The 26,783-nt window shown below is 36.0% G+C and overlaps 1 protein-coding gene across 5 annotated transcripts in view; it reads right to left on the bottom strand.

Moving 5' to 3' along the window:
• Positions 1 to 26,783, bottom strand: part of ZRANB3 (zinc finger RANBP2-type containing 3) — a 300,848-nt gene that overhangs the window by 48,501 nt on the left and 225,564 nt on the right. For all 5 annotated transcript variants that reach the window (XM_077861515.1, XM_077861516.1, XM_077861514.1 and 2 more), the window contains 4 exons: positions 10,423 to 10,542; positions 8,072 to 8,191; positions 4,967 to 5,146; positions 3,793 to 3,945 (listed from right to left, as the gene is read on the bottom strand). In XM_077861515.1, coding sequence (XP_077717641.1) covers positions 3,793 to 3,945; positions 4,967 to 5,146; positions 8,072 to 8,191; positions 10,423 to 10,542 — 573 coding nt within the window. The remainder of the gene's footprint in view (positions 1 to 3,792; positions 3,946 to 4,966; positions 5,147 to 8,071; positions 8,192 to 10,422; positions 10,543 to 26,783) is intronic.

Genomic DNA, 26,783 nt, shown 5'->3' on the forward strand with positions numbered 1-26,783 from the left:
CTCACACCAGTTAGAATGGCTATTATCAGAAAGATAAGAAACAATAAGTCTTGGTGAGGATATGCAAAAAGGGAATGGATGTGTACTGTTGGTAGGAATGTAAATTGGTGGAGCCACTATGGAAAACAGTATGGAGGATCCTCAAAAAATTAAAAATAGAACTACAATATGATTCAACTATTCCACTTTTAGATATTTATCCAAGGAAACAAAACCACTAATTTGAGAAGATATATGCCCCCCCTCCCCGTATATTCCTTGCAACATTATTTACCATAGCTAATAGCCAAGATATAGAAGCAACCCAAATATCCACTGATGAATGGATGTATAAAGAAAATGGTGTGTGTGTGTGTATACACAGTTTACTACTACTCAGCTATAACAAAAAGGAACTCTTGCCATTTGCAACATGAATGGACCTTGAGGGTATTATGCTAAGTGAAATAATTTGGGCAGAGAAAGACAAATATCATATGATTTTACTTAAATGTGGAGTCTATAAAAATACAAATTAAAGTAAAATAAACCAAGCTCATAGATGCAAAGAACACACTGGTGGTTGTCAGAAGGGAAAGGGAGGGCAGCCCCGGTGGCGCAGCAGTTTGGTGCCGCCTGGGGTGTGATCCTGGAGACCCGGAATCGAGTCCCACATCGGGCTCCCTGCATGGAGCCTGCTTCTCCCTCTGCCTGTGTCTCTGCCTCTCTCTCTCTCTCTCTCTCTATGAATAAATAAATAAAATCTTAAAAAAAAAAAAAAAAAAGAAGGGGAAGGGAGAGGGTGCATGGCTGATATAGGTGAAGGGGGTTAACTGAATGGTGACCATGGGTAACAAGACTTACTGTGGTAATCACTTTGTAATGTATACAATATTGAACTATTATGCTGTTCACCTGAAACTAATATGTTATATACCATTTTACCTCAGTAAAAATGAAAAAATAAATATTTTCTGGTAAAAAAAAAAAGATATGCATTGAAAAGTCTATGTGAAATAACACTAAACTGTGAAAGAAAAACACCTCACTTGGCAAAGAAAGATTTGGTAAAGATGATTGGGTGATTTTTTTAAAACTTTGTACAAAGATATATATTTTTCTTCATACACACTTAAAAACAATAAATATATATATTTGTAGGAAGATGCATTTCAAATTCTTAATACTCATCTTAAAAACGAACCCTTAAACCTAATTCAACAGTTAAGAACTTTTAGAGAATGAGCAGCTACAAATCATAGTTTTAGTTACATATTTTAAAAACATCTATTGATTTTTTTATAGACCAAAATATATAAACACTACCAAAAGGAAAGTAGTTTTTTAAACAAAGGAAAAAAGTCTTAATAGTAGTCCATCTATTTTTTTTTTAGCAATATTTGACAGAATGCCATTCTAGTAACCATCATTCTAAAAAAGTACCCGCTCTCAAAATAAGAGACATAAAAAATTTAGTAACATTACACATAAAAACATGGTTTCTTCTTATGGAACTAAACTTTGCAGACCTTAATTGTATTCCTATAATATCTGATCAATTTTTTTCAAAAATTAAAATTAAATTCCCCTATATGGAATAAGTCACAAGAATAAAAGGTACAGCATAAAGCATATATAGTCAGTGACACTGTAATAGAAATACATGGGGACAGATAATAGCTACATTGTGGAGAACACAGTATAATGCATAAACTTTTCAAATCACTATCTTATATATCCAAACTAACAACATTGTGTGTCAACTATACTCAAAAACAAAACAAAACAAAACAAGACAAAACACCATTAAACTCTCTCTCTCACACCATATTGTACCAAAAGGGCTAGAAGAAAAAACCAGTCTGGATGACTATAAACTTTCCTAATGTATAATTTCTTAGATTATATATGGCCTGTGACAGTATTTGTAATTATACAGAGACATACTCACCATTCAAAATTTACAAATACTGTAATTCTTCTTCTTTTTTAAAATAAAATACTTCTATTGAAGTTGCTATTACATTTTTTACCCATTCTTCTAGATAAAATCAGTATTACAAGTGTAATATGTTTTCTTCCAATCTATGTTTATATATTTGATTAAATATACATATATATTCGTAAATACCTAATATTATTTTTATGCATGTGCTATGCATTTAAAAAATAATTTTATGTTTTCAAAATCTGGTCATGTTAAAACATATAAATCTATCCAATCATGTTAACTTCTAAATGGTATCTTAAGATAATTTAAGTATTAGTCATTTTCCTACTGATAAGTATTTTGGTTGTTTCCAATATAGCATTCCATAAACTGATTCAATAAATATCCTGTACATGTATCCTTATACCCATGGGTAAGAAGATATTTTTAGAAATGGAACGATTTGGTTGGAGGGCATTTCTAACTTTACCGGATATTGCCTAATTGTTCTTCCAAGGAGTTAACAACAATTTATACTCCTCACCAGCAGTTTATTAGGGTTTGGTATATAAAATGTTCCTAACATTTTTGGTATGTCATGTATTTTCAATGTTGCCAGTCTAGTAGGTGTAAAGTATGGTATTAGTGTAGTTATTTTAAAAGTATTTTGCATGTTGGAAGGACAAAGCTACCGAGCAAATACGATGATGATGTCAGGAACCAGAGTTCTTATTGTTGGATAAGGGAAACATAAATACTTACTCGCAGAGATATGTAGAGAAGGTAAAAAAGAACCTGGTGGTCCTGGATGTGAACTGGAGAGTTAGAGTGAATTTATGAACTAAAAATGCACACATACATATTAATCTAGCCATGCAAAAATGTATGTATACGTGCAAAAATAGCACACATTAATAGTAACTGCATCCTCAAGTTCTAGTGATATTTTTCTTAAATGAGGAAAAATAAAGTTCATCTTTACAGAAGAATGCCAGCTAATAAATACAGAAGCAAAGATAAAATTATAAAAACCACTATCTCAAAACTGATTCAGACAAAGATCATAGTGAATGCTAAGACCACCAGATGAAAGGTTTTGGAAACAGGACAGCCACATAATCTCAAAGCACCACGCTACAGATTACTTAATAATTGTCAAGGGAAAAACTTGCCTTTACAGTTTGCCTTATTTTGGTGAGATAGAGCTTCTTTCTGTGCTTATTGGCTATTCAGGTGTCCTCTAATGCTCACATTCTTGGCTTATTTTCCTGGTGGCTTGTTTGTGTTTTACTAACTTGTATTAATTCTTATATACTGTGGAAATTGTAATACAAATATCTTTACAGAGTCTGTGACCTGTCTGTGTTACACTTTGTGGCCAATTTAACATTTTTCCCTGTCCTCTGGATCATAAATATAGCCACCTACATTTTCTTCTGAAGGCTTGATTCTACTGAGCTTGCTTTTCTAAGGACAATAGTGAGCATGGCATGTGACTGTTGGAAGATACAAAGCCACTGGTGCAGCCTCCTCTCAGTGTCATCTTGCGGTTCTAAGAGATTTTCCAGCTGTATGTGGAGCTCCTTTCAACAAGATAAACAATTTAAATTTGCTATTTTAAAAAATAAATGATAGGGGCACCTGGGTGGCTCAGTCAGTTAAACACCTGCCTTAGGCTCAGGTCATGATCCCATTGAGCCCGCATTGGGTTCCCTGCCCTACAGGGAGCCTGCTTCTTCCTCTCCCTCTGCCTGTCCCTCCCCCTGCTTGAGCTCTCTCTCTGTATCAAATAAGTAAATACAATCTTATAAAAAATTAAAAATAAATGATATAGTTTTAGGATATTAAAAAATAAAAAAAAAGAGTTTGTCATATAATCTTACATGAGTGAACAAAATTTCATTCTTGAGCTCTTCGCAGCTTTCACTCGGAATCCAAGCTTCAGCGAACTGCAGGAAATCCCATTTTTCCTTATCACCTTCCTCAGCCTGAAGCTGTTCCTTCCTACCATTCAGTGTGCTCCCTGTGACTTGTGTCTGTAAGATGAAGAAGCAGATGAATTTTACTAAAGTTCTCTCACAGCTGACAATTACTAAGCAGTGATTTTATTTTGCACTTAAACCATGAACAATTCACAAAAGAAACTCTTAGTGTTTCAACCTATCATGGACTTTGGTAATAAAATTTTTCAAAATTACAACCAAATTACCAAATCGACGATTCCTATACTTAATGAGGAAAATGTCTAACTAGAGAAGTTATACTATTCACTTTTCTTATAAAAACTTTTATTCTAATATTTATAAACTCTGAAATTGAACCCACATGACTGGCCATTTTGAACCTTTATACTCAGTGCTTGAAAAACAACCTCTAATAATTAGTCAAATCCTTTCTATAAATACCCCCCAAGTTTGGGAGAAGAGACAGTTGAGTGGATAGAGCAAGGAGTGTCCCTCATACCCTTTCTGGAGTCCTGGTACAGGCTGTCCTCTGTCCAAAATTAGCAGGGAACTCAATCCGTCTGAGTAAGAATTTATTTTTACCTTACAAAAAGGACTTGGAGGGATCCCTAGGTGGCTTAGTGATTTAGCACCTGCCTTTGGCCCAGGGCATGATCCTGGAGTCCTGGGATCGAGTCCCACATTAGGCTCCCTGGATGGAGCCTGCTTCTCCCTCTGCCCGTGTCTGTCTGTCTCTTTCTCTCTTTGTGTGTGTCTCTCATGAATAAATAAATAAAATCTAAAAAAAAAAAAAGGACTTGGAGTTTGACAGTGTTATGGTTCCTTGCTACCTCATCCTCTTCTGCCCTCTAAAATGGTAGATGAAGACCTTAAAATATAGTAAGAACATACATAAATTCATGTCTCTCCCTTATTATAGAGGATAGGTATGATACTACCAACTGATGACTTTTTTAACATTGGTCCCTATCAGCATCACTATCTTAGTGTGCTTGGATATCCTTTGCCTGAAAACATTACAACTCAGCCTCTTAATTTATGTAGGCTCTGCATAATGAGTAAGTTGGTAACTTGGTTTGAATTCAAGCTTTACCTTTCGATTCAACATCCCCCACATAAGGGTGTCTAGAGTCCCATTTGCAACAAGGTAGTGAATATTCACAGAGCTGCACTGTCCAATTCGGTGAGCACGGTCTTCTGCTTGTTTTATATGTCCAGGGTCCCAATACAGCTCAGCAAATACAACATAAGTTGCAGCAGTAAATGTCAAACCCTAAGCAAAATAAAGAAAAGAAATTGAGATTCAAATAAACAGAATGTAACATAGAGCCAGATATAATAAAGTCTTCCTGATCATGTTAAATGAACAAGAGAAAGCTGAAGGACTTAAAAACAAATCAGTCTTTTGTTTTAAGCCAAATTAAGAAAATTTAATTCATGAAAGGCAAATGAAGACTGCTTATTGCAAATGGCCAGGTAAACTACAAAAAACATATTTAAAAGGTATTTCAATATTTCAAGTCAGTTTGATGGAGATATATATATATATATATATATATATATATATATATATATATAAACAAAATCACTTTATCCTCTGATCAGGACTGGATTCACATTACCACTGGAAAATCTAATAAAATGCATTATAAATGAGAATATAATTTCTAACACATGGTATCCATAGCAACTAGGCAGTCAGCAATGACTTGCTCTATTCATTTAATTCATAGTGTTGTTCTATAAAGCAAGAAAATAATGTCTCCAGTCACACTGTTCTCTTCCTATGAAATTTCTCATGTTACATCTCAAACACCTTTAAGTTTACTGGCTTATATTTCAATATATATAACACAACCGAATTTCTTCTGCAGCAATTGCATTTTACATGAGTTTGAAATAATGTCATTAATAAGTATTAACTAAGTCTTGTCTTATAATCACCATATGAAAAATAATGCAAATCTCAAACTAAGAATGTGTCCAAAACAGCATGATTTTGAAGTTTAAAGGCTGGGTGAAATGCGAACCATGCTTAAGCCATTGCCACATAGTAGTAAATGATGTTATGTGGTTGAAAGAAATACCTACCATCCTTTGAGAGAATCAATCTAATCCATGCTGTTGTTCACATGCACTGAAACTTCTTTCAGTGAATGACCTTTGTGACTTGCATGCTGTTATTTTGATATAACCTTAACCTAAAATATTTTTATATCACATAACAATATCATACTAGCATTCATTAAATGGTGGCATTAGTTCTCAGGCTGAAAAATTCACTAAAGATCCATCACTTTGGAACACAAGTTAGAAGTGATAGAAACACGGTGAACCCAGCCACCATCAAACTCAACTGTGCTGTTATTTAGGACAGGAAATACCACAAAATATTAGAGATGATGCTGGAAAATAAGAAGTAGTATTTAAAGAGGGATGAACACCTTTAAGTGTGTTAGAAGCATCATATAACCATATAAGAATAAAGTAGGGAAATAGGCTGGCAAGACCCACATGCCTCTAAGATACTACTAAACTACAATGGAAGATTCACAGCCCCAAGAACAAAGTCTTTTGTACTTTCCTTTATTCCTATGAACATACTAGTGTTCAAGTATATGAGTTTTGAATTATACCAGGTCTTTGGGAATACAGTCTTGAATAAAATATGGGTGGCCTATACAATTTTAATTTCAGAAAGTCTTTTATCAAGCCACCCCTAGATCCTCCTGCCTGGCTTCCTTCTGCTTTTCTTCTCCCATGCTATGAGTACTCCATTTCTAATTTTAAGTTCTTTTTGAGATATTCTCTCTGACTGGATTATTTTAACAGATATAATACTCAGACTACTTAGAGGTTTAATCCAACATGAGGGAAATGTTGAGACAACCCTCCTTTTGATTATAACTCCTGGTGAGTTCTAGAACTTCTTTTTCATCATAGAGCTATTTTCTTTATATAATTTTATAGACATCAATTAGCTGGCTAAAACCAATCTTTGGCTCTGGTTCAGATTCCAGTGTCTACAGAAGATGCCAGATACGCTATATACCAGGTTGGATGCACAGCAATATGTTCAATAATTTTTCCCTATGTTAAATACCCTGGCTTAGACATTTATATCAAAATATTGTAGAATGTTAGTAGAAAAAAGTCCAGAAGAATCTCCCTTACATAGTGTGGCAGAGACTGGTATTGTCTTTCATAACAGCTAGTCAGCTCTGTTTTCTTTGTAACATAACACCTGAGTTTTAATGTGACTAGACAAAATAAAGGCTACTTTCCCCAGCTTCCCTTGAGGTTAGTTGTAACCATGGGGCAACCTGCAGGTGAATGAGATGAAGCATTCCTTTCTCCAGTTGGCAGCCTAGATTGCAAATATGATGGAGGAACTCTAGCAGCTCTCTTAAATTAGAGATACCTGCTCGGAATGGTAAAGCAGAAAGCCAGGAGAGGCTTATGTCCTAAGGATCTTGTGGAACTACCATGCGCACCTGGGAAGGTCTACATGAAAGAATAAAACTTTGTGTATTTGAGTCATTCTTAATTTGGGTTTTCTTTTCTTTTTCTTTTTTTTTTTCTTTTTTCTTTTTGGAAGAGAGAGAGAGAGCACAAGCAGGGGGAGTAGCAGAGGGAGGGGGATAAGCAGGCTCCCTGCTCAGCAGGGAGCCCGATGGGATGCGGGGCTCAATTCCAGGACACTGGGATCATGACCTGATCCGAAGGCAGATGTTTAACCCACTGAGCCACCAAGGGGCCCCTAATTTGGGTTTTCACATACTTGCAGCCAAACCCAATCCTAAGGGTCAAGCCTGGCATGCTGCATAAAAAGTTCTCAGACTGAAGAGTTCTCTTCCCTCAGGCTACCTTTCCTCATAGGTTCTAGTAAAACCAATCAAATAAGGTAAGTGCTATAAGAAATGAAAGGAAAATTGTATGCAAATGCAAAGTAAGAAAAAAGGTCATGCAAAAGTATTACAATCAAATTAACTACACTCATCTAGGAATTCTTTCCTTGAAAATTTAGGAAGATTTGAGTCAGATGTGTTGAGGTCTCCTTCTATTATGCTTTCTAGCACTCTCCAAAGTAGAATACTTATTACACCTTTATCTTGATATAAAGTTATAATTATAGTTAATGATCTTTTTATTATCTTAATGATATTTCATTATTAAGTTCACATCAGAAATTTCTTACCTGGCCAGCAGCCTGAATGCTTAGGATAGCCACACGAGTATCGGGATCCTTCTGAAACTGATTAACTAGATGTATTCTTTCTGAAGATGGAACACTTCCATCTATCCTAATGTAGCGAGTCTAGTATCAACAAGGGAAATGGCAAAATTAGCACAAATCCCTATCCACCCAACTCATTTTATGTATTTAATACCTTATTTTTATGCTCACATATCAATACAGAAATGGGTTAAGATAAAAGGTTAGTAAATGTTATATAAGAAGTATCTTAACCAAATTTCTCAACAGCTTCTTATAACAATTCCATATTTTTAAATCTTTTAATCTACTTGAGGATAGGCTCTATGTCTAATTCATCCTCATACCATCAATGCCAAGTTTGATACCTTGTATAAAACAGAGGCTCCATAAATCATCACTGAATTAAGCTAATATCTTTAGTAAAATTCTGTGTAAATTCACATGCTAACTTTAAAGTTACAGATTCACTGATTCCAAAGTAAAAATAAAGCCAAACAGGGGAAAAGGGAGAAAAGAGGATTCTACCCACATTATTAAGGATTCATGAAGTGTAGTGCATTTACTTCTGAAATATCCCAAAATTAACTGGGAAAAGATCTTTTTTAGTATACCATTCGAATTCTTTTTTTTTTTTTTTCATTCCTCAACTTAACAGAAATAAGTGATAAGGTCACTCCCATTGAGTTGGGGAAATCAAGACATTCACACACATTTCTAAAAAAGTAGGAAAACATTAAGTGCTAAGCTGAACAGTGCTGTCTTCTAGGAATGATTTGGGTTAGGAAAAGAGAACAATCAGTGTGTGTTAGGGCAGCTAAAAAGAACTCATTACTCAACTTTCTAAAATTCACTATAAGTCTTGAATTTCAAAGTCTCATTTATATATGGACTTCTATGGAAAACGTAGCCTTATATAGGTGAGACAGACAAATATTCACTTTCATAAGGAAATAGTCAAGTTAATCATTAAATAGAATGTCCCATATTAACTTTCTATGTCTTCACAGACAGATATACATTGATCATTGATCCATTTAATATCCAATAAGGAAGCTTATAAATTCTTCCAACAGTCTTTCTAAAGAAAACACACATTATCAGGCTAGGGAGATTGGGAGAAATTCACTTCCAACCCATGACTGCCTACCATTTTTAACTGTTAGTGATGTTAAATGGGATTCTAAACACATCAGCAAAGCAGAAGCGGGGAGAAGAGACTGCTATACTTAGAATAGATCCTGGTAGTTTTAAAGTTTTAAGTTTAATGGAATCAGAGTAAGAAAATATTATGAATCTAATTTTATTGCCCAACCATTTAAAAAATATTTCTAAGGTTACTTAACTCTTCCTCAAAAGTCATTTTAAAGATATGATATGATAATCAATGTGAGAGCATCTTTTCATGGATAGTACTTTATTGTATTGTATTATCATAAATCTTTGTATGAAGGAAACACTAGAATTACTTCTTGGGCAATGTTAATAAACATACTGGCAAACACTCAAAAAATATACACAAAGTTTTAAAAAACACAGCTTAATTCCTTCATTTAAAAATCTATCTACACAGACAAGTGGTTTTACTGCTACATGTATATTAAGCTCACATAATCTGTCAGGAAATTTCTTCTGGTTGTTCCTGAGCATCTCTAAAAGCCCTCAGCACATAAAGAGAGAGGACAGATTTAAACTCTAAAAAGAAAAAATTGCAGATGCTGTCACAGATAAGACTGTTGGGGAATTAGGTGAACCTAAGAAAATGAAGTAAGGCCAATAGGTTTGGGGAGCTTACCTGAGAAACGTATGAGACTGTACCTGGCCCATATGTTTCAAACTCATCTGTATTATATCTTATTCTAAATCATACTCTACAGAGTATGCTATCTGGAAGTTTAAAAGGTGTAACAGCAGCTGAGTACTAAAACTGGATGAATTCATTGTTTCCCCTCGACATTATCCATATTCTAAGGCTGCTGCCTTGCAGGTAAAGAAAAATTTTAATTTTTAACTGCCTACATCAGTCTCAAATGGTATATCCAATAACAATAATGGATTTCACAATATAGCCTATCAAGTCAGCATATTTTAATCAATCCAGAAAATTACATCAGTGGAAAATTATAAGTCTGGAATAAAAGAAAGAGTTTAATGTATATCATTAACATAATAGTAATATAATGTTAGTATAATTTATAAGAAAAATCTAATAATAATTAATGTATCATTTAAGCAAGGCCATAAAAACCCCTCAATTACAAGACTACAATTGATGTTTAGTGTATTAAAAATCTCCATTCTAGAAAGAATTTTATAGAAAAGTGATAACATACCTTGCTTTCTATGACTGCTTCTGTACAAGCTTGGAGCATGCTTAAATGATGAGCAAAAACCAGAAATTTAAGTGAATCATTCTGAAGCATCATCTTAATATAGTCCTTTACGGCACCTGCCTAAATATTAAAAGTTAAACTTTATTAACAGTATATAATTTTTTATTAAAAAATCATATCACTTTATTTTCACAAAGCAAGAAAAACTTTTTAAAAGTCAAAAATTTCTATGACCTTTCAACTGCTCTGTTCTCTAGGTAGCCTATGGAAATACAGGTTCACATCTAAGGGGAAACTGGAAAAAGAGACACAAGAGAGGGAAAACAAAGACAAAAAAATCCAACAACTTGGGAAGTAAAGAAAGAACACAACAAGAATGAGAAGACAAAGTTTCTTTCTTTCTTTTTTTTTTTGAAGACAAAGTTTCAATGGAAAATAGGAGGCTGTGGCCAAAAAGGGGTTGGTGGTTTTGTTTAGAAGGTAATTTTCAAAAAAGCTCATATAAAAGACTAAGTGGAATAGGGTTAAGGAGGAAATGATGAATAGCATTTTTTTGAAAGAGAAAACTAAAAAATAAGAAAGCTGAGACCAGAGCCTAAGGATTAAGGAAAATTGATTGATTCATTTTTTAAAAAGATTTTATTTTATTTATTTATTCATGAGAGACAGAGAGACAGAGAGAGAGAGAGAGAGAGAGAGAGAGACATAGGCAGAGGGAGAAGCAGGCTCCTGCTCTCTGGATATGACCGAGATCATATCTGAGCTCTGGGATCACAACCTGAGCCAAATGCAGACGCCCAACCACTGAGCCACCCAGGCACCCCTCATTCATTTTTTTTTTTTTAAACTAAAAAACTTCAGTACATTTAAAAACAGGCCATTTAAAATGTAGACAGGCTAAGAGAAATGGAAAATGAGGGAATTTAGCTTGTCTCCAGGATGGAGACGTTTGTAGACGAGACTGGAGTGATGGGATGAAGCTAATAGGAGGGAGGTTTGAGAGCACAGGGGGACTTATGAAGAAAGGAGAGGTAGAAAAGAGAAAATGTGGTAAAAAGGAAAAAAATCAAGAAAGCTCAGAATAAAAAGACTTTTCTTAGTTAACTTGAGGACAAGTTACCTATTAAGAGTAAGACTATGAGGTGAATTAAATAGGAATTAAATTTAAAGCATCAATTAAATCTAAAACATGAATATAGTCTTAAAAAATAACTACTTATAACTTGTAACTTAAAAAATAGCTACTCAGAAATTTAGGGAAAAGAGAGCAATTGAATACATTTGAACCTAGACTCCCTCTCAATGCTGTATTTAAAAGATAGCAAAGTGTACACTGACAAAGAGAACTGCAGAGGGATCATTAGCAACAAAACTTTGGAAACTAGGGGTACCTGGGTGGTTCATTCGGTTAAGCGGCCAACTCTTGATTTCTGCTCACGTCATGATCTCAGAGTTGTGAGATCGAGACCTGTGTAGGGCTCTACGTTCAATGGGGAATCTGCCTGAGATTCTCTCCATCTACCACTCCCCTCCACTCATGCAGCTTCTCTCTCTCATATAAATAAATGTTAAAGAAAAAACAAAAATAAAACTTTGGAAATGAAAATTTAGTTTAGTAAATGATTTGCCAACCTAACAGCTCCTAAGGTGACAATATGGAAAGTTGAGAAGCCTGTGGTTTAGAATATAGTAACATAAAAAGGCTTAGGAAATGGTGCAAGGGGAAGTGAGGTTGGGGGTGTGGCGACAACAGGAGGATAGGTCAAAAGAATATTTAAGTAGCTGATTATGTGTAACACTGATCTATATCCTTTCTGCACCTACTCCACACAACAGAGTACTTCTCCAACCTACCCTGGCAAAAAGAAAGATTTATTTTCTGGAGAGGGTAAAACAGAAGGTATCTTGATAAAGGAATCACCCATTGATGGTAGGCTATCCTACAAAAATCATAGGAATGAAATAAAAGTTACATAATAAATGCTGAGGTCTGCCTTCTCCCTCAGTCTTCTTATCCTCCCATATCCCCCAAAAGATAAAGAGGCTTATGCCTTCTACACAGGAGAGAAGAATCATATAAAATGATTGCTTTCTAGGGAATCAGACAACCCAAGGAGAAAAGACTAAAGATTCTGATATTGAGAGTTCCTCAACAAGACATCCAGTCAGATCACCCTTTACTGAAGGCCATATTCTAAGCCATATCCATGTATAGAGTTTCTAGTCAGTGTAACTAGAAGAGATTATATTTATAAAACAATAGGATGCTCAAAAAAGAAATGATTAAGGGGGAAGGAGAGGGAAGTACTCTTGGAAATTAAAAGTTTAATAACAAATTAAAAATTCACAGGTTGTGAAGCTGAAAAAGTCTTCTGGGAAGTAGGTGAAAAATAATAGGGTAAATATAAAAGTATATGAAAATTAGAGGGCCAAACCAAAAGGGCAATGTTTTGGGATAATAAAATTTCTAGAAACAACAGAGAAAATAGGAAAGAAAATAAACAGAGAAACAAAAAAAGTTTTACAGAACTTAAGGGCTTGAGTTTCCAAAGTGGAAAATGGAATAGGTCCTCTGAGGATCCCTCACAATGGATGAAAATGGACCCAGAAAATGGGATTGCAAGGTCCATCATCATGAAATTTTAGAACACTGGGGACAAAGAAATAATTCTATAAGCTTCCAGGGAGTGGAGGAAAAGAATTAAAATAGAATAAAAGCTCTGAAGTGCACTGAATTACTCAACATCAGTACTAGTAATTCTGAGAGAAAATTATTTCTAAGAATTTATACCCAGCCAAATTAAAAATCAATTATAAATGTAGAATAAAGCCATTTTCAAGGATGCAGAGACTCAAATAATTGATGACAGCTAAAATCACAAAGCAAGCAGTAATACAAACCAAGAAGCAATATAAACATGTTGCTGAGGGATTTGAAGTAAATACTAAAAAACAAAATAAAACAGCTAACAGAACAGAAAGTGGTTGCCTCTGGGGAATAACTTGAGAATATTTATTTTTTGAAATAGCTGTTTTTCCTCATTAAACTATGATCATATGTAGCTTTGCTAATAATAAAAAAAAATTTAAAGAAAGGTATTTCCAAATTGAAAAATACCTATTTAAAATTAATGCACATGACTATGAAGTCATGACTATTTTGCAAGTTATATTTTGTATGTATAAATTTTCCAAACAATAGAAATTCATCATACAGTGAAACTGGAGGCCATTAAGAACTTTAGCCTTGGATTTCAATGCCTCGGAAAGTGAAATGAAGTCCTCTCAAAATAAGAAACTATAAATTCCAGATATGTTGCTATGGTAACTGAACCACTTTAATAAACCGCTCGTTTAACTAAAGAGCTGTATTTACTGTGATAAGTCTTTCAAAAAACACATGTCAAGCTGGAGTATTTTTAAGGTACATTTATTGACCATCCATTGCAGACTCAAATTATACAATCACTGTACCCCCAGTCTCAGATGAGTGGCAAGCTATTTCTGCCAGAGTCCCCTCCACTGATACCATCCCTTCCTCATTACAAACAGAACTGCTGATGCCAAAGCCCAAACCTCCTGTTCCCCACTCTTTCTAATCACTGATTTAGAAAGGCTTATGGTTAATATTAATATTATAAAGTTCAATTATATAATGCACTAAACACTCTCTTGGGACTAGCCTGGTAACTTAATGATCATTGTGACCTTGCTTCCTATGAGAATGAGAACCAAAATATCCAGGTAACAAATAAACTTTAGGATTTTTCTTAGGTTCTTAGAATGGGATTGCAAATCCATGAAGGCAAGAGAAACAAAAGCAAAAATGAACTATTGGGACTTCATAAAGATAAGAAGCTTTTGCAAAGCAAAAGATACCGTCAACAAAACTAAAAGACAACCTACAGAATGGGAGAAGATATTTGCAAATGACCTATCAGATAAAGGGCTAGTATCCAAGCTCTATAAAGAACTTATTAAACTCAACAGCAAAGAAACAATCTAATCATGAAATGGGCAAAAGACATGAAGAGAAATCTCACAGAGGAAGACATAGACATGGCCAACATGCACATGAGAAAATGCTCTGCGTCACTTGCCATCAGGGAAATACAAATCAAAACCACAATGAGATACCACCTCACACCAGTGAGAATGGGGAAAATTAACAAGGCAGGAAACAACAAATGTTGGAGAGGATGTGGAGAAAGAGGAACCCTCTTGCACTGTTGGTGGGAATGTGAACTGGTGCAGCCACTCTGGAAAACTGTGTGGAGGTTCCTCAAAGAGTTAAAAATAGACCTGCCCTACGACCCAGCAATTGCACTGCTGGGGATTTACCCCAAAAATACAGATGCAGTGAAATGCCGGGACACCTGCAACCCGATGTTTATAGCAGCAATGTCAACAAGAGCCAAACTGTGGAAGGAGCCTCGGTGTCCATCGAAAGACGAATGGATAAAGAAGATGTGGTTTATGTATACAATGGAATATTACTCAGCCATTAGAAATGACAAATACCCACCATTTGCTTCGATGTGGATGGAACTGGAGGGTATTATGCTGAGTGAAGTAAGTCAATCAGAGAAGGACAAGCATTATATGGTCTCATTCATTTGGGGAATATAAAAAATAGTGAAAGGGAATAAAGGGGAAAAGAGAAAAAATGAGTGGAAATATCAGAAAGGGAGACAGAACATGAAAGATTCCTAACTCTTGGAAACAAACTAGGGGTGGTGGAAGGGGAGGTGGGCAGGGGGTGGGGGTGACTGGGTGACGGGCACTGAGGTGGGCGCTTGACAGGATGAGCACTGGGTGTTATTCTATATGTTGGCAAATTGAACACCAATAAAAAATTTATAAAAAGAAAAAGAAAAAAAACATAATAGTCCTGGGGGGGGAAAAAAGAGTGCATTTTAAAATGTACTATTCAAGCATGCTAATTTTATTCTAATTAGTACCGTCACTGCATTGTCATATTTTAAGCTACCTGAGCAGGATTTGCTTTCAAACTATCTTAAGTACAAATTAAGTTGGAATGGCAGGTCCTGATCAGCATTTTGGTTATGCTAGTTCAGGTTTTGTAGAAGTTGAAAAAATTTTTGTGCTCACAATTGTATTTTATTGAAACAGACTGTTAATAATGTGTCTGTTCAAGCTCTAAATTACATAACAAAGACTACACACTACATCTCATTTAAAGAAATACAGAAATGAAGGGAATATGTGCTAAAATTTCTTAAAATTTTTTTTAGTGAATAGGTATATATCATGCTTTTCGAAGTAAAAGTGCTTACTAAGAAAAACCTAAACTGCATTAAAGACCTGATGAGGGACACCTCAGGGACTCAGGACTTGATCCTGGGGTCCTGGGATCAAGTTCTGCATCGAGCTCCCTGCAGGGAGCCTGCTTCTCCCTCTGCCTGTGTCTCTGCCTCTCTCTGTGTGTCTCTCATGAATAAATAAATAAATAAAATCTTAAAAAAAAAAAAAAGCCTGATGAAACTTACTTGATATTAAATTGTCAGCTTTTAATCAAATGATAGAAGGGAGAAATAACGAATGAAAAAAAAATCAAACGTGCACTATGACACAGACTCTCTCCTTGATCAAACATTAGTTTGGTTCAGTTAGTTTGTTCCCTTTAATTAGTTTAAATGGTTTTCCCAGGCCCTCTTGACGAGGCCTCAGCGTGTCCTGGCCAGGCCTACATAGCCCAGTCTCAGCAAGAATCCTGCAGAGTCCGTTTATCAAGAAAGCCTGTACCTTTGCTACCTGATCAACACTTGGTATCTGATCAAGTTCCTCACCCACTACTTACAATGTCTAAGTCCTTGGTCTTCCTTGAGCAAGAATCCTCCTGCCCTTAATGTCTCCTTTTAGTAATTTTGTATCCACTAACCCCTCTACCCCCAATCCTGCTCAGTGACTGACTATAAACCTCCACTGGTTCTTGTTGTATTCAGAGTTGAGTGATTTCTCTCTACAACTGTAAAGGAGTTGACTTCTTTGCAATGATTTTGCCTGAAATCTTCCTTACCATTTTAATAACTATTGGAATGATTTTTTGTTTGTTTGTTTGTTTGTTTGTTTGTTTAGCTGCCACAAATTCCAGTTGAGGGAGTATGAACAAACAAGAAGCTCCTCCTTAAATTTGAAGTTCTTAGGCTCCAGAGCAAATGCAGTGTTATTTACATATGGGATGGCCAATGGGCTTTAAGGAAAGGTCTTCAGGCCCTTTTTAATCAACACATGGTGAATTGTGATTGATCTAAGCAAACCTAGCACTTCTATTCTTCATGCAAGTGATTCTGACTAATAAGAAATGGAAGAAGTCTGTAGGAGCCTTCTAACAAAATCCTGACAAGGGACTCTTTGGAAAGCTTTGTCTTGCTTTGGACATTATGGTCTATATTTAATCTAAGGAACTGCAGAAGCCACTTGGGGCTACTATTGAAGCCATCAAGAACACTCAGTGAACTACCATAGCCAAAGCAGAAAGACAAAAGAAGCTGGGTTCTTTACAGAAACAAACACAACCCCCCCCAAAATACAATACCTTTCTTGAGATATAATTCATAGACCATTAAATTTGCCAATTTACAGTGTACATACAGTTCAATGGCTTTTAGTATATTCAGAGTTGTGCATCCATCACCATAGTTTTAGGATATTTGCATTATTCTAAAAAGAAACTCTACCTTTTAGCCATTGTATCCCCACCCTGGACTCTGTTTCACCCCTTGCTCTAGATAAACACTAATCTACTTTCTGTCTTTATGAATTGGACTATTTTGGACATTTCACATAAAATGAATAATATAATGTAATCTTTTGTGACTGGCTCTTTATTAGCAATATTTTTTAATTTAGCAAGTTTAGGAGAATTTTTAAAAAAGATTTTAATTTATTTATTCATGAGAGACACACAAGAGAGAGGCAGAGATACAGGCAGAGGGAGAAGCAGGCTCCCTGCGAGGAGCCTGATGTGGGAATCAATCCCAGGTCTGCAGGATCATGACCTGAGCCAAAGGTAGGCGTTCAATCACTAAGCCACCCAGGTGCCTTAGCAAATGTTTTCAATCCATATTATGACATGTATCAGTACCTAATTTCATTCTATTGCCAAGTAACATTCCATTGTATGGATATATCACATTTTATCTGTCCATTCCCAATCAATATCCTCTCTGCTTCTCATTTTTATACATTTATCTTGTTCACCTTATACTGCTTCTACTAATTTATCTGTGATAGTTGACCTATCTTTTATCCTTTAAAATGATCTTATAAGAGGAAAGGAAAGTGCAAAAGTAAAAGAGAATATGCATTGCTTATTCACCTCCCACCCACCCTCACAAAAGAAAGGCTAAGAATTTGTCTTCTGTAATCCCTTCCCCCTTGCCCATGGTTCTTTCTTTTTTTTTTTTTTTTAAGATTTTATTTATTTATTCATGAGAGACTGACAGAGAGAGAGAGAGAGAGAGAGGCAGAGACACCGGCAGAGGGAGAAGCAGGCCCTATGCGGGGAGCCCGATGTGGGACTTGATCCTAAGTCCCCAGGGTCACGCCCTGGGCTGAAGGTGGCGCTAAACCGCTGAGCCACCTGGGCTGCCCCTGCCCATGGTTCTTAATTTAGAAACCGTATTATCAGCCCAAGAAGTATTTTCAAATCTGGTAGTAAATATTTTCAAATCCAGCAGACCTCCTTCAGAAGAAGAATGGAAGTTCCATACTATAATGTTAGTATGTTGCACAATTTCACTGAGCCCCATGACAAAATTTTCCCATAGAAAATAATAGTTTCACTTCCAAAGAAGGTTTAGGGGAACTACTGGAAGTGTTACTTTCTTATTTCTAGATATGTTTTTTTTCTCATTTCACTTAATTTTTGTTTTCATCATGATAAACATACCTCTCAATCCTTATTCCCTATATGTTCTCCATACCCCACACCCACCTCCCCTCTTGTAACCATCAGTTTGTTCTCTACATAGTTAAGAGTCTCTTTCTTGGTTTCTCTCGGTCTCTTTTCTTTTGCTTGTTTTGTTTCTTAAATTCCACATATGAGTGAGATCATATGGTATTTGTCTTTCTCTCACTGATTTATATTGCTTAGGATTATACTCTCTAGCTCCATCCATATCACTGCAAATGGCAACATTTCACTCTTTTTATGTTTGAATAACATTTGTGTGTGTATGTGTGTACCACATCTTCTTTATTAATTTACTGATGAACTACTTGGGCTACTTCCATAATCTGACTACCGGAGACAATGCTGCAATAAACATATGGGTGCATGTATCCCTTTGAATTAGTATTTCTGCATTTTTTGAGTAAATACCCAGTAGTGTGATTATTGGATCATAGGTAATTCTATTTTTATTTTTTTTAGACAAAACTCCATACTGTTTTCCAAAGTGGCTGTACTACTTTGTATTCCCACCAACAGTGCAAGAGGGGTCCTTTTTCTTCACATCTTCACCAACAGTTGTTGTTTCTTGTGTTCTTGATTTTAGCCATTCTGACAGGAGCATTTCCCTGATGATGAGTGATGTTGAGCATCTTTTCATGTGTCTATTAGTCATCTATACATCTTCTTTGGAGAAATGTCTGTTCATGTCTTCTGCCCATTTTTAAATAGGATTGTTTGTTTTTTGGGTATTGAGCTGTATCAGTTCTTCATATATTTTGGATACTAACCCTTTATTGGATATGTCACTTACAAATATCTTCTCCCATTCTGTTAGTTGTCTTTGAGTTTTGCTTATGGTTTCCTTCGCTGTGTGGAAGCTTTTTATTTTGATGTAGTCCCAATAGTTTATTTTTCCCTTTCTTTCCCTGGCCTCAGGAGATATATCTAGAAATATATTGTTATGGTTCCTCCTTTGTGGAAGATTAACTGACCATATAATTGTGAGTTTATTCTGGGTTTTCTGTTCTATTCCATTTATGTGTCTATTTTTGTGCCAGTACTATACTGTCTTGATTACTGATGCTTTGTAACATAAATTGAAATCTGGAATTGTGATACCTCCAGCTTTGTTTTTCTTTTTCAAGACTGCTTTGGCTATTCAGACAAATTTTGGGTATGTTTGGTCTAGCTCTGTGGAAAATGCTGTTAGCATTTTGATAGGGATTGCATTGGATCCATGGATTTGAGTAGTTAGGAATTTTAACAATATTTGTTCTTCCAACCCATGAGCTTGAAAGGTCTTTCAGTTTTTTGTATCTTGAATTTCTTTTATCAATGTTTTATAGTTTTCAGAATACAAGTCTTTCACCTCTTTGGTTAAGTTTATTCCTAGATATTTTATTGTTTTTGGTACAATTGTAAATGGAACTGTTTTCTTAATTTCACTTTCTGCTGCTTCATTATTAGTGTATAGGAATGCAATAGGTATCTGTATACTGATTTTGTATACTACAACTTTTATTCTCTTATGAATATATCTGTAGATAGAAATCTAGCACTTCTGTTTTTTTAAGATTTTCTTTATTTATTCATGAGAGACAGAGAGAGAACGCGCGCGCGCATGAGAGAGAGAGAGAGAGAGAGGGGCAAAGACACAGGCAGAGGGAGAAGCAGGCTCTGTACAGGGAGCCTAATGTGGAACTCAACCCTGGGACTCCAGAATCATGTCCTGGGTCGAAAGCAGGTGCTAAACCACTGAGCCACCCAGGGATCCCCTCAGTTCATCTAATTCTTTTAAAATTAAATTCAAGTTTAAAAAAAATTTCAGTTTCTTTCTAAACTTTACCTACTGGCCATGTCAATAAAGTGATCAAATTTATATTATCATAGCATAAGCATGAATAAATCTTATTTGGGTGTTAAAAATCATAACACATAGAACATATAAAATTTTAAATTCTAAATATTCTCCATGCTTGCACAAGGATGCTTAAAAATCACTAATAAGAAAAAGACACCACCTTAAACCCAGGGTCACTAACAGATATTAAATTTATTCAGTTATCCTACTGCAGTGATGGCCAAGTACATGTATTTTGGAGCCAGACTATCTGGGTTCAAATCCTGCCTCTATCATTTTCAATCTGAATCCTTGGCCAAGTCAGTTAAACTCTGTGTTTTAGTTTCTCCATCTTTAAAAGGGGCAAACAGTACCTATTCCTCAAGGAGTAGTGATGAGAGTTAAATGACTTAGTGCATAAAATATGCATGTAGTAGTGCTTGGACCATAGTATGCATTGTAAAAAGGTTAGCTCTTATTATTGCTGTATTTCCCCTAGCAAACTACAAAAACAACTTCAACCTTTAAATATTTTCCTCCATATCAGAACCCATGCTTATTGGCTTTCAAATGTCCCACTGCACAGAGAAAAGAGAATTCATCATCTGAAAATTTTTAGCTTTTGTTACTTTCACTCATCCTCATTTTCTTTCCCTTTGTAACAAGAGAGGTATTTCTTCTTTTCTCTAAGGCAAATCTCTTCACCTGTGATTCCAAACTTAACCATTCCTACTACCTCAAAAACCTTATACAACTCTTCCTTTTCAAGTGGATTATTGCTCCTTTTAAAAAAATTTTTTTAAGATTTATTTTTTATTTTTTTATTTATGAGAGAGAGAGAGAGAGAGAGAGAGAGAGGCAGAGACATAGGCAGAGGGAGAAGTAGGCTCCATGCAGGGAGCCCGACGTGGGACTCGATCCCGGGTTTCCAGGATCACACCCTGGGCTGCAGGCGGTGCTAAACCACTGCGCCACCGGGGCTGCCCGGATTATTGCTCCTTTTATTCTTTATTTATTGTATCTTTATTAAGGCCTTCCTTCATTCCCTACGGCCATATAGCTATCTCTTCCTCTAAAATGATAACATTGTTGTTTTATTTGTACTTTATTATTATTGACCATCTCCTTATCAACAAACAGGACGCAGGATGTGTCTGGTTTAGAGTCAAAGTCCCTTTCCTACACAAAAGAACTGGCACAGGACACGGTACTCTTCATTCTGACAACATCCCAATCCTTGTGCATCAGGGAATACTGCAGTGGCCTCATTATATATCACTGAGTATTATAAATAGGAGTCTACCTGTGTTAAGTTGCTGAGGCAAGACAGCAAAGAGGAAATGCACTCTGTGCATAATGGAAACGTGTTTAGAGCAGTATACCTTCTAAAAAGTTTTTAAGGCACTAAGGAATGCTGTCATTTCCAAAGAAACAGGAAACTAAAAATTATGGGTTGGTTTAATCATTTTCATAGAAAAAGTACTGGTATTTCTCTTAAAATGGTTTTTCTCTAAAAAATGTACCAGGAAATAACTGAGTTGACCAAACCATACCACTTATACCTGTGTTTTTTTCCTAGGAGAGTGCTTTCCTGATCCTAAATCTAAAGAATTTGTCCATTTTCATCCATTGTATTCTCAACAGATATGACAAAGCAATAAAAATAATGACAGAGAAGAAGAAAAGTAATTCTAATTATCTGGGAGCCTTCACTATTTGACTTTTTACCAGTAACATTGATTATTTTTCTTTCAGTTCCTTAGTTTAGTGTCACCACTATTAGCCTGGACTACAAGTGTCGCATCTCAACTGGATTCTCTCCCTACTGGATTGTTTCTTCTAGTGCATTCTCTACATAGCTACAGTTCTTTCCCCAAGGCACAAATTTTACTCTACTCCACTGTACTTAATTGCTCAGAACCTTATGATAAGTTATAAACAATGAATTGTGACCTTTATGATGGGGTTACTGCTCTCTGTGATCTCCATCCTACTCCCAGAATTCCTTCCTGACACTTTATGCTTTTAGTTCTGATGACCTACTTTTCTAAGTATGTCATTTCTGGTTAATCTTTGTGAGTTTGCCCAATTTATCTGTCTTGACATACACTCCATCAACGCCATCCCCTTCCCATTTCACTTCACTCTAGTTGGCTACATTTTCCTTGTTCATTCCTTGGGATGTCTTTCCTGAACTCCTGAGACTGGGTCAAGTGTCTTCTTCCAAGTTCTCCCATAACATCCGGTTTTTAATTTAAATACTAAATATAGTGTGCTGTAGTTGAACATTTATTTTAAATCCGTCCTCTTTTATAGACTGCAAGTTCCTTGAGAGAGAAACACTGTACCTTGTTTACATTGCTCCCCATCACCAAGCATAATCCTTTCTAAACAATAGGCACTCAATAAATATCTGTTGAATAAATAAAAAAAACCCCACATAACCAAAGAAAGAAATCTCAATGCTAGAATGCATTACAACACAATAGCCAATCTGTAAACTGTGGAATTCCAAAAGTCCATTTATAAATTGGTTTGCGAGTACCCTGAATGAAACGCGTTTTCTTATAGAAGTAATATTACACACAGTCTCTAACTACCTACTTCCCCCAGAATCTATTTCATCTATAATGTAGATAAACTGTATGATTTATAGTTACTAAAGCCCCTGACTATAAGATATCATCACTAATGTTTCTGGGGAAAATGTGTTACGAATTCCAACTCAATAATGCCATGAACTAATGATTTCTGGCTGCAGCCCAGAATAGAAATATACAGTTCCAGTTTACACAGGTGGTTGAGGACAGAGATTCTAATACATAGGGAATAAAAAAAATGACTGAAATAGGAATTGGGGTAGCAAGCGTTAGTTTTCTGCTGCCGTTAATCTTTGGAATCATGTTTCGATCTGTGGACAACTGACCCTCCATTTCTTTTCTTTCAAGGATCTTAGGAATTAGGTGCCAACTTTCTTTTGACTATTGACATTTCTCTGACATCAAACTAGCGTTTCTCACCATAGATAAGAAATTATCTAACAGGTTCTTATATATACACTTTTTCCTTAAGCAAGCTTCTGTACTCAGTATTCAGTACTAAGAAAGCTAAGCTAGGCAAGCAAGCAAACAAACAAAAAAACCCAGCTATTAAATCTAGGAAAAACAACAGTTGTCAAATAAAAGAAATGTAATTATAGCTTAACTGTGAAATGTTTAACAAAGTCATCATATTGTAAACAATGAACACTGATCAAACCCAAAATTTTAACATAGGAAAATGAAGCAGGAAGAATGTATTGCAAATATTTTCTTTTTTTTTTCAAATATTTTCTTCCAATTTACATTTTACATTTTCATTTTCAAAACAGTATGTTTTGTATACCATACCTTTTAACAAAAACACCATAAGTTTTAAAGTTTTGAGTCCCATATTTTTCCTTTAGAGTGTTTTTTGCATCCTACCTAAAAAAATGTCCCGACCCAAAGGTTGACAATATTTTTATGCATGTATACAATTTAAAGTTTTAAAAATTAGGGTGCCTGGCTGGCTTAGTTGGTAGAACATGTGACTCTTGATCTTGAGGTCATAAGTTTGAGACACATGTTGGGCAAAGAGCTTACTTTAAAAAATAAATAGATAAAATCTTTAAAACATAGTTTTATAAGTCAGTTTTTATATTTGAATCTATAACCAACTTCAAGTTAATTTCTATGAATGGTGCAAAATAATGGTCCAAGGCTAATTTTTTCCCACTAAAGATATTCAACTGTCGTAATACTATTCTTTGAAAAGACTATCATTTCCCCATTGAGTTATCTCATCCCCTTCCCTAACACCAATTGACAATCTATATGAAGGCCTATTTTTTTTTTTCTCAGATTCTCTTCTCTGGTTCACTAATCTAAATGCCTATTCTTATGCCAATATCACAAACTCTTAATTACTATAACTTTATAGTAAGTATATCATGCAGTGTGAATCTTTCAACTTTGTTCAAGATTAATTTGGCTAAAGTAAGTTCTTTGTGCTGCTTCATAAATTTTACATTCAGCTTGTTAGTTAATTTCTACAAAAGACTACAGGGATTTCGATTAGCACTGCACTGAAAATACAAGCTAATTTACAGAGAAATGTCATCTTAATATTGAAATTTCCAATATATGAACATGATCTATCTTGTGATTTATTTAAGTTTGCTTTATATTCTCTAGATGATGTTTTGTAGTTTTCAGTGCATATACTTTGTTGAATTTATCCCAAAGTAGGTCATGTTTATTGATCCCTTTCTAAATTTCAATTTCCAATTTTTCATTGCTTGTATATACAAATAATTTTCGTACATTGAACATGAATTCTAAGACCTTGATAAATTCACTCAGTTCTAGTGCTTGAAGAGTTCTTGGATTTCCCATGTACATAGTCATGTGGTCTGTGATTATAGACAATTGTACTTATTTCTTTTCAATCTGTGTACCTTATATTTGTTTCTCTAGGCTTATTACACAGTTATAAGAATAATGTTGAATCAAACATTGTTGAACATAAGTGGTGAGAACAGACTCTTGTATCGTTCCTGATTTTAAGGGAATAGCATTAAATCTTTGAGCATAAAGTATGATGTTAATTGTTAAGTTTTTCATAAATGTCTTTTATTCTGATGATAAAGTCCCTTTCTATTCCTACTTTGCTGAGAGATATTTATCATAAATGAATGTGGAAAGGCAACTCTTTGATCTCTGAGGCTGAGGATAAGGGAGTGTGCTACTGGCTGAGATTAGCACTGTTGGCTTAGTTCTCTACCCAAGTAAGGCTGCAGACTGGGTTCTACAGATAACTGAATCCTCTAATCAGGCTGACTAGATGATCAGGTCTGGGTACTATGTTCGGTAATAGATGGGGTCATGAATTAATCTTCCTGCCCTAGCAGGACAGGAGGATGAGACCCAGGGACTGGAAGGCTCTTTGTTTGGGGACCCAAATCAAGGTAGGAGTATATATTAGTCAGGTGAGACCATCAGCTTCACTGTGGAGATGAAGAAAGCCATAGGCTGTATTGTCTGTTCAAATGCCACTGTGGGGACGCTTGGGTCGCTCAATGGTTGAGCATCTGCCTTTAGCTCAGGTTGTAATCTCAGGGTCCTGGGATCAAGTCTGGCATTAGGCTCCCCATAAGGAGCCTGCTTCTCCCTCTGCCTATGTCTCTGCCTCTTTTTCTCTCTCTCTCTCATGAATAAATAAAATATTTTTAAAAATGCCACTATAAGCAGGGCTGTTGGATGGACTCTGCAGATACCACATGTTCTGGTAAGGTTTCCTGGTCCAGTAGGCTGTATTCCATAATGGGTGGGGCTGCAAATTAGTTTCCTTGCCTGACTGCAATGGCGGAAGAGGCTAGTAAAGCTTTTTGTCGTCTTAAATTCAAATTGACCCATGCCCCAAATTCTCTGGCCAAATAGGTCCCTGGCTTTGTCCTGCAAACTGTTAACTCTGCTTGCCCTACCCTTGGCCAAGGTGCTTCAGGGCTACATAGCTTCTTGGTGTTCTCATCAGTCCTCATCAGACCAGGAGTTGGAGTGGGTAGGTGTAGTAGTTATGTCTCACCCTTACCCTAGCTGGAAGGAGAGGGGCTGCTCCAGGTAAATCTCAATTTCTGGAAAAGACTCTCTGGGAGGGTTTGGGAGCTACTGTCAGTCTTGGATATGAATTAATGCTCCTGTCTGTGTGTAGCACTGTAAGCTTCATGTCTGGAATTGACTTTGCTCTGGGGGCAATCAGCTTGGCCCACCTGCCTGTTGGCTTGAATACTGCTATGCTGCACAGATTCCAGATGTTTTCACCAGTTCCACTGGTCAGATGTGGCCAGGATACACTTTCTACAGCAAGTGGGGCTATAACTCACCTCCCTGCCTACGCATGGGGAAAGTGGGCTCTAGGGCTGGCAAAAATTCTTATATGAGGATCTGAATCAAGCAAATCTACATTCTATCATGCTTCCTGGTCAGAGTATGCCACTGATTTGGTTCTGCACACGAGAAAAGTCACCCCATGGGATAGTAACTTGGGCACTGCAGGTACAAACTTGATCTGCCAAGATTTATGTGCTGGTTATTGCAAGTTCCTTTCTGTTTCTCTCTTACTGTCAGTTTCCCAGTGGCTGAGCCTCATAAACTCTCCTGCAATCCCCATGGATAAAGATCAGAGTAGTGGCTCTGGCAAAGCAACCCACATGCTGGGTGGTGGGGTGGCAATGGTGGTGCTAGTTTTTCCCAATGGATTTTCTTTTCCTGTGGAGGAGCCAGAGGCTCAGTGGGGGGATCTCCCTGAGTGGTACTGCACTGGCCTGGGAGCATGGCAATGGGGCCAACTTCTCCTACCCTAGTAATATAGTCTGTCCTCGTCTTTAGGGTATAAGAGCATGTCTCAGCTTTACACCTATGTTCTAGGATTCTCCTGAATAAGTTGTTAGTTATTGTTCATGTGAGGGGTAGTAAAGTCAGGAACAATCTATGTTGTCCTCTTAGTGACTATAAATTTCCTCAAATCCTGGCAATAATCTTTATTCTGAAGTCTACTTTATCTGATATTACAGTGTCTACTTCA

Source organism: Canis aureus, chromosome 20, assembly GCF_053574225.1.
Source record: "Canis aureus isolate CA01 chromosome 20, VMU_Caureus_v.1.0, whole genome shotgun sequence".
Classification (NCBI taxonomy): Eukaryota; Metazoa; Chordata; class Mammalia; order Carnivora; family Canidae; genus Canis; species Canis aureus.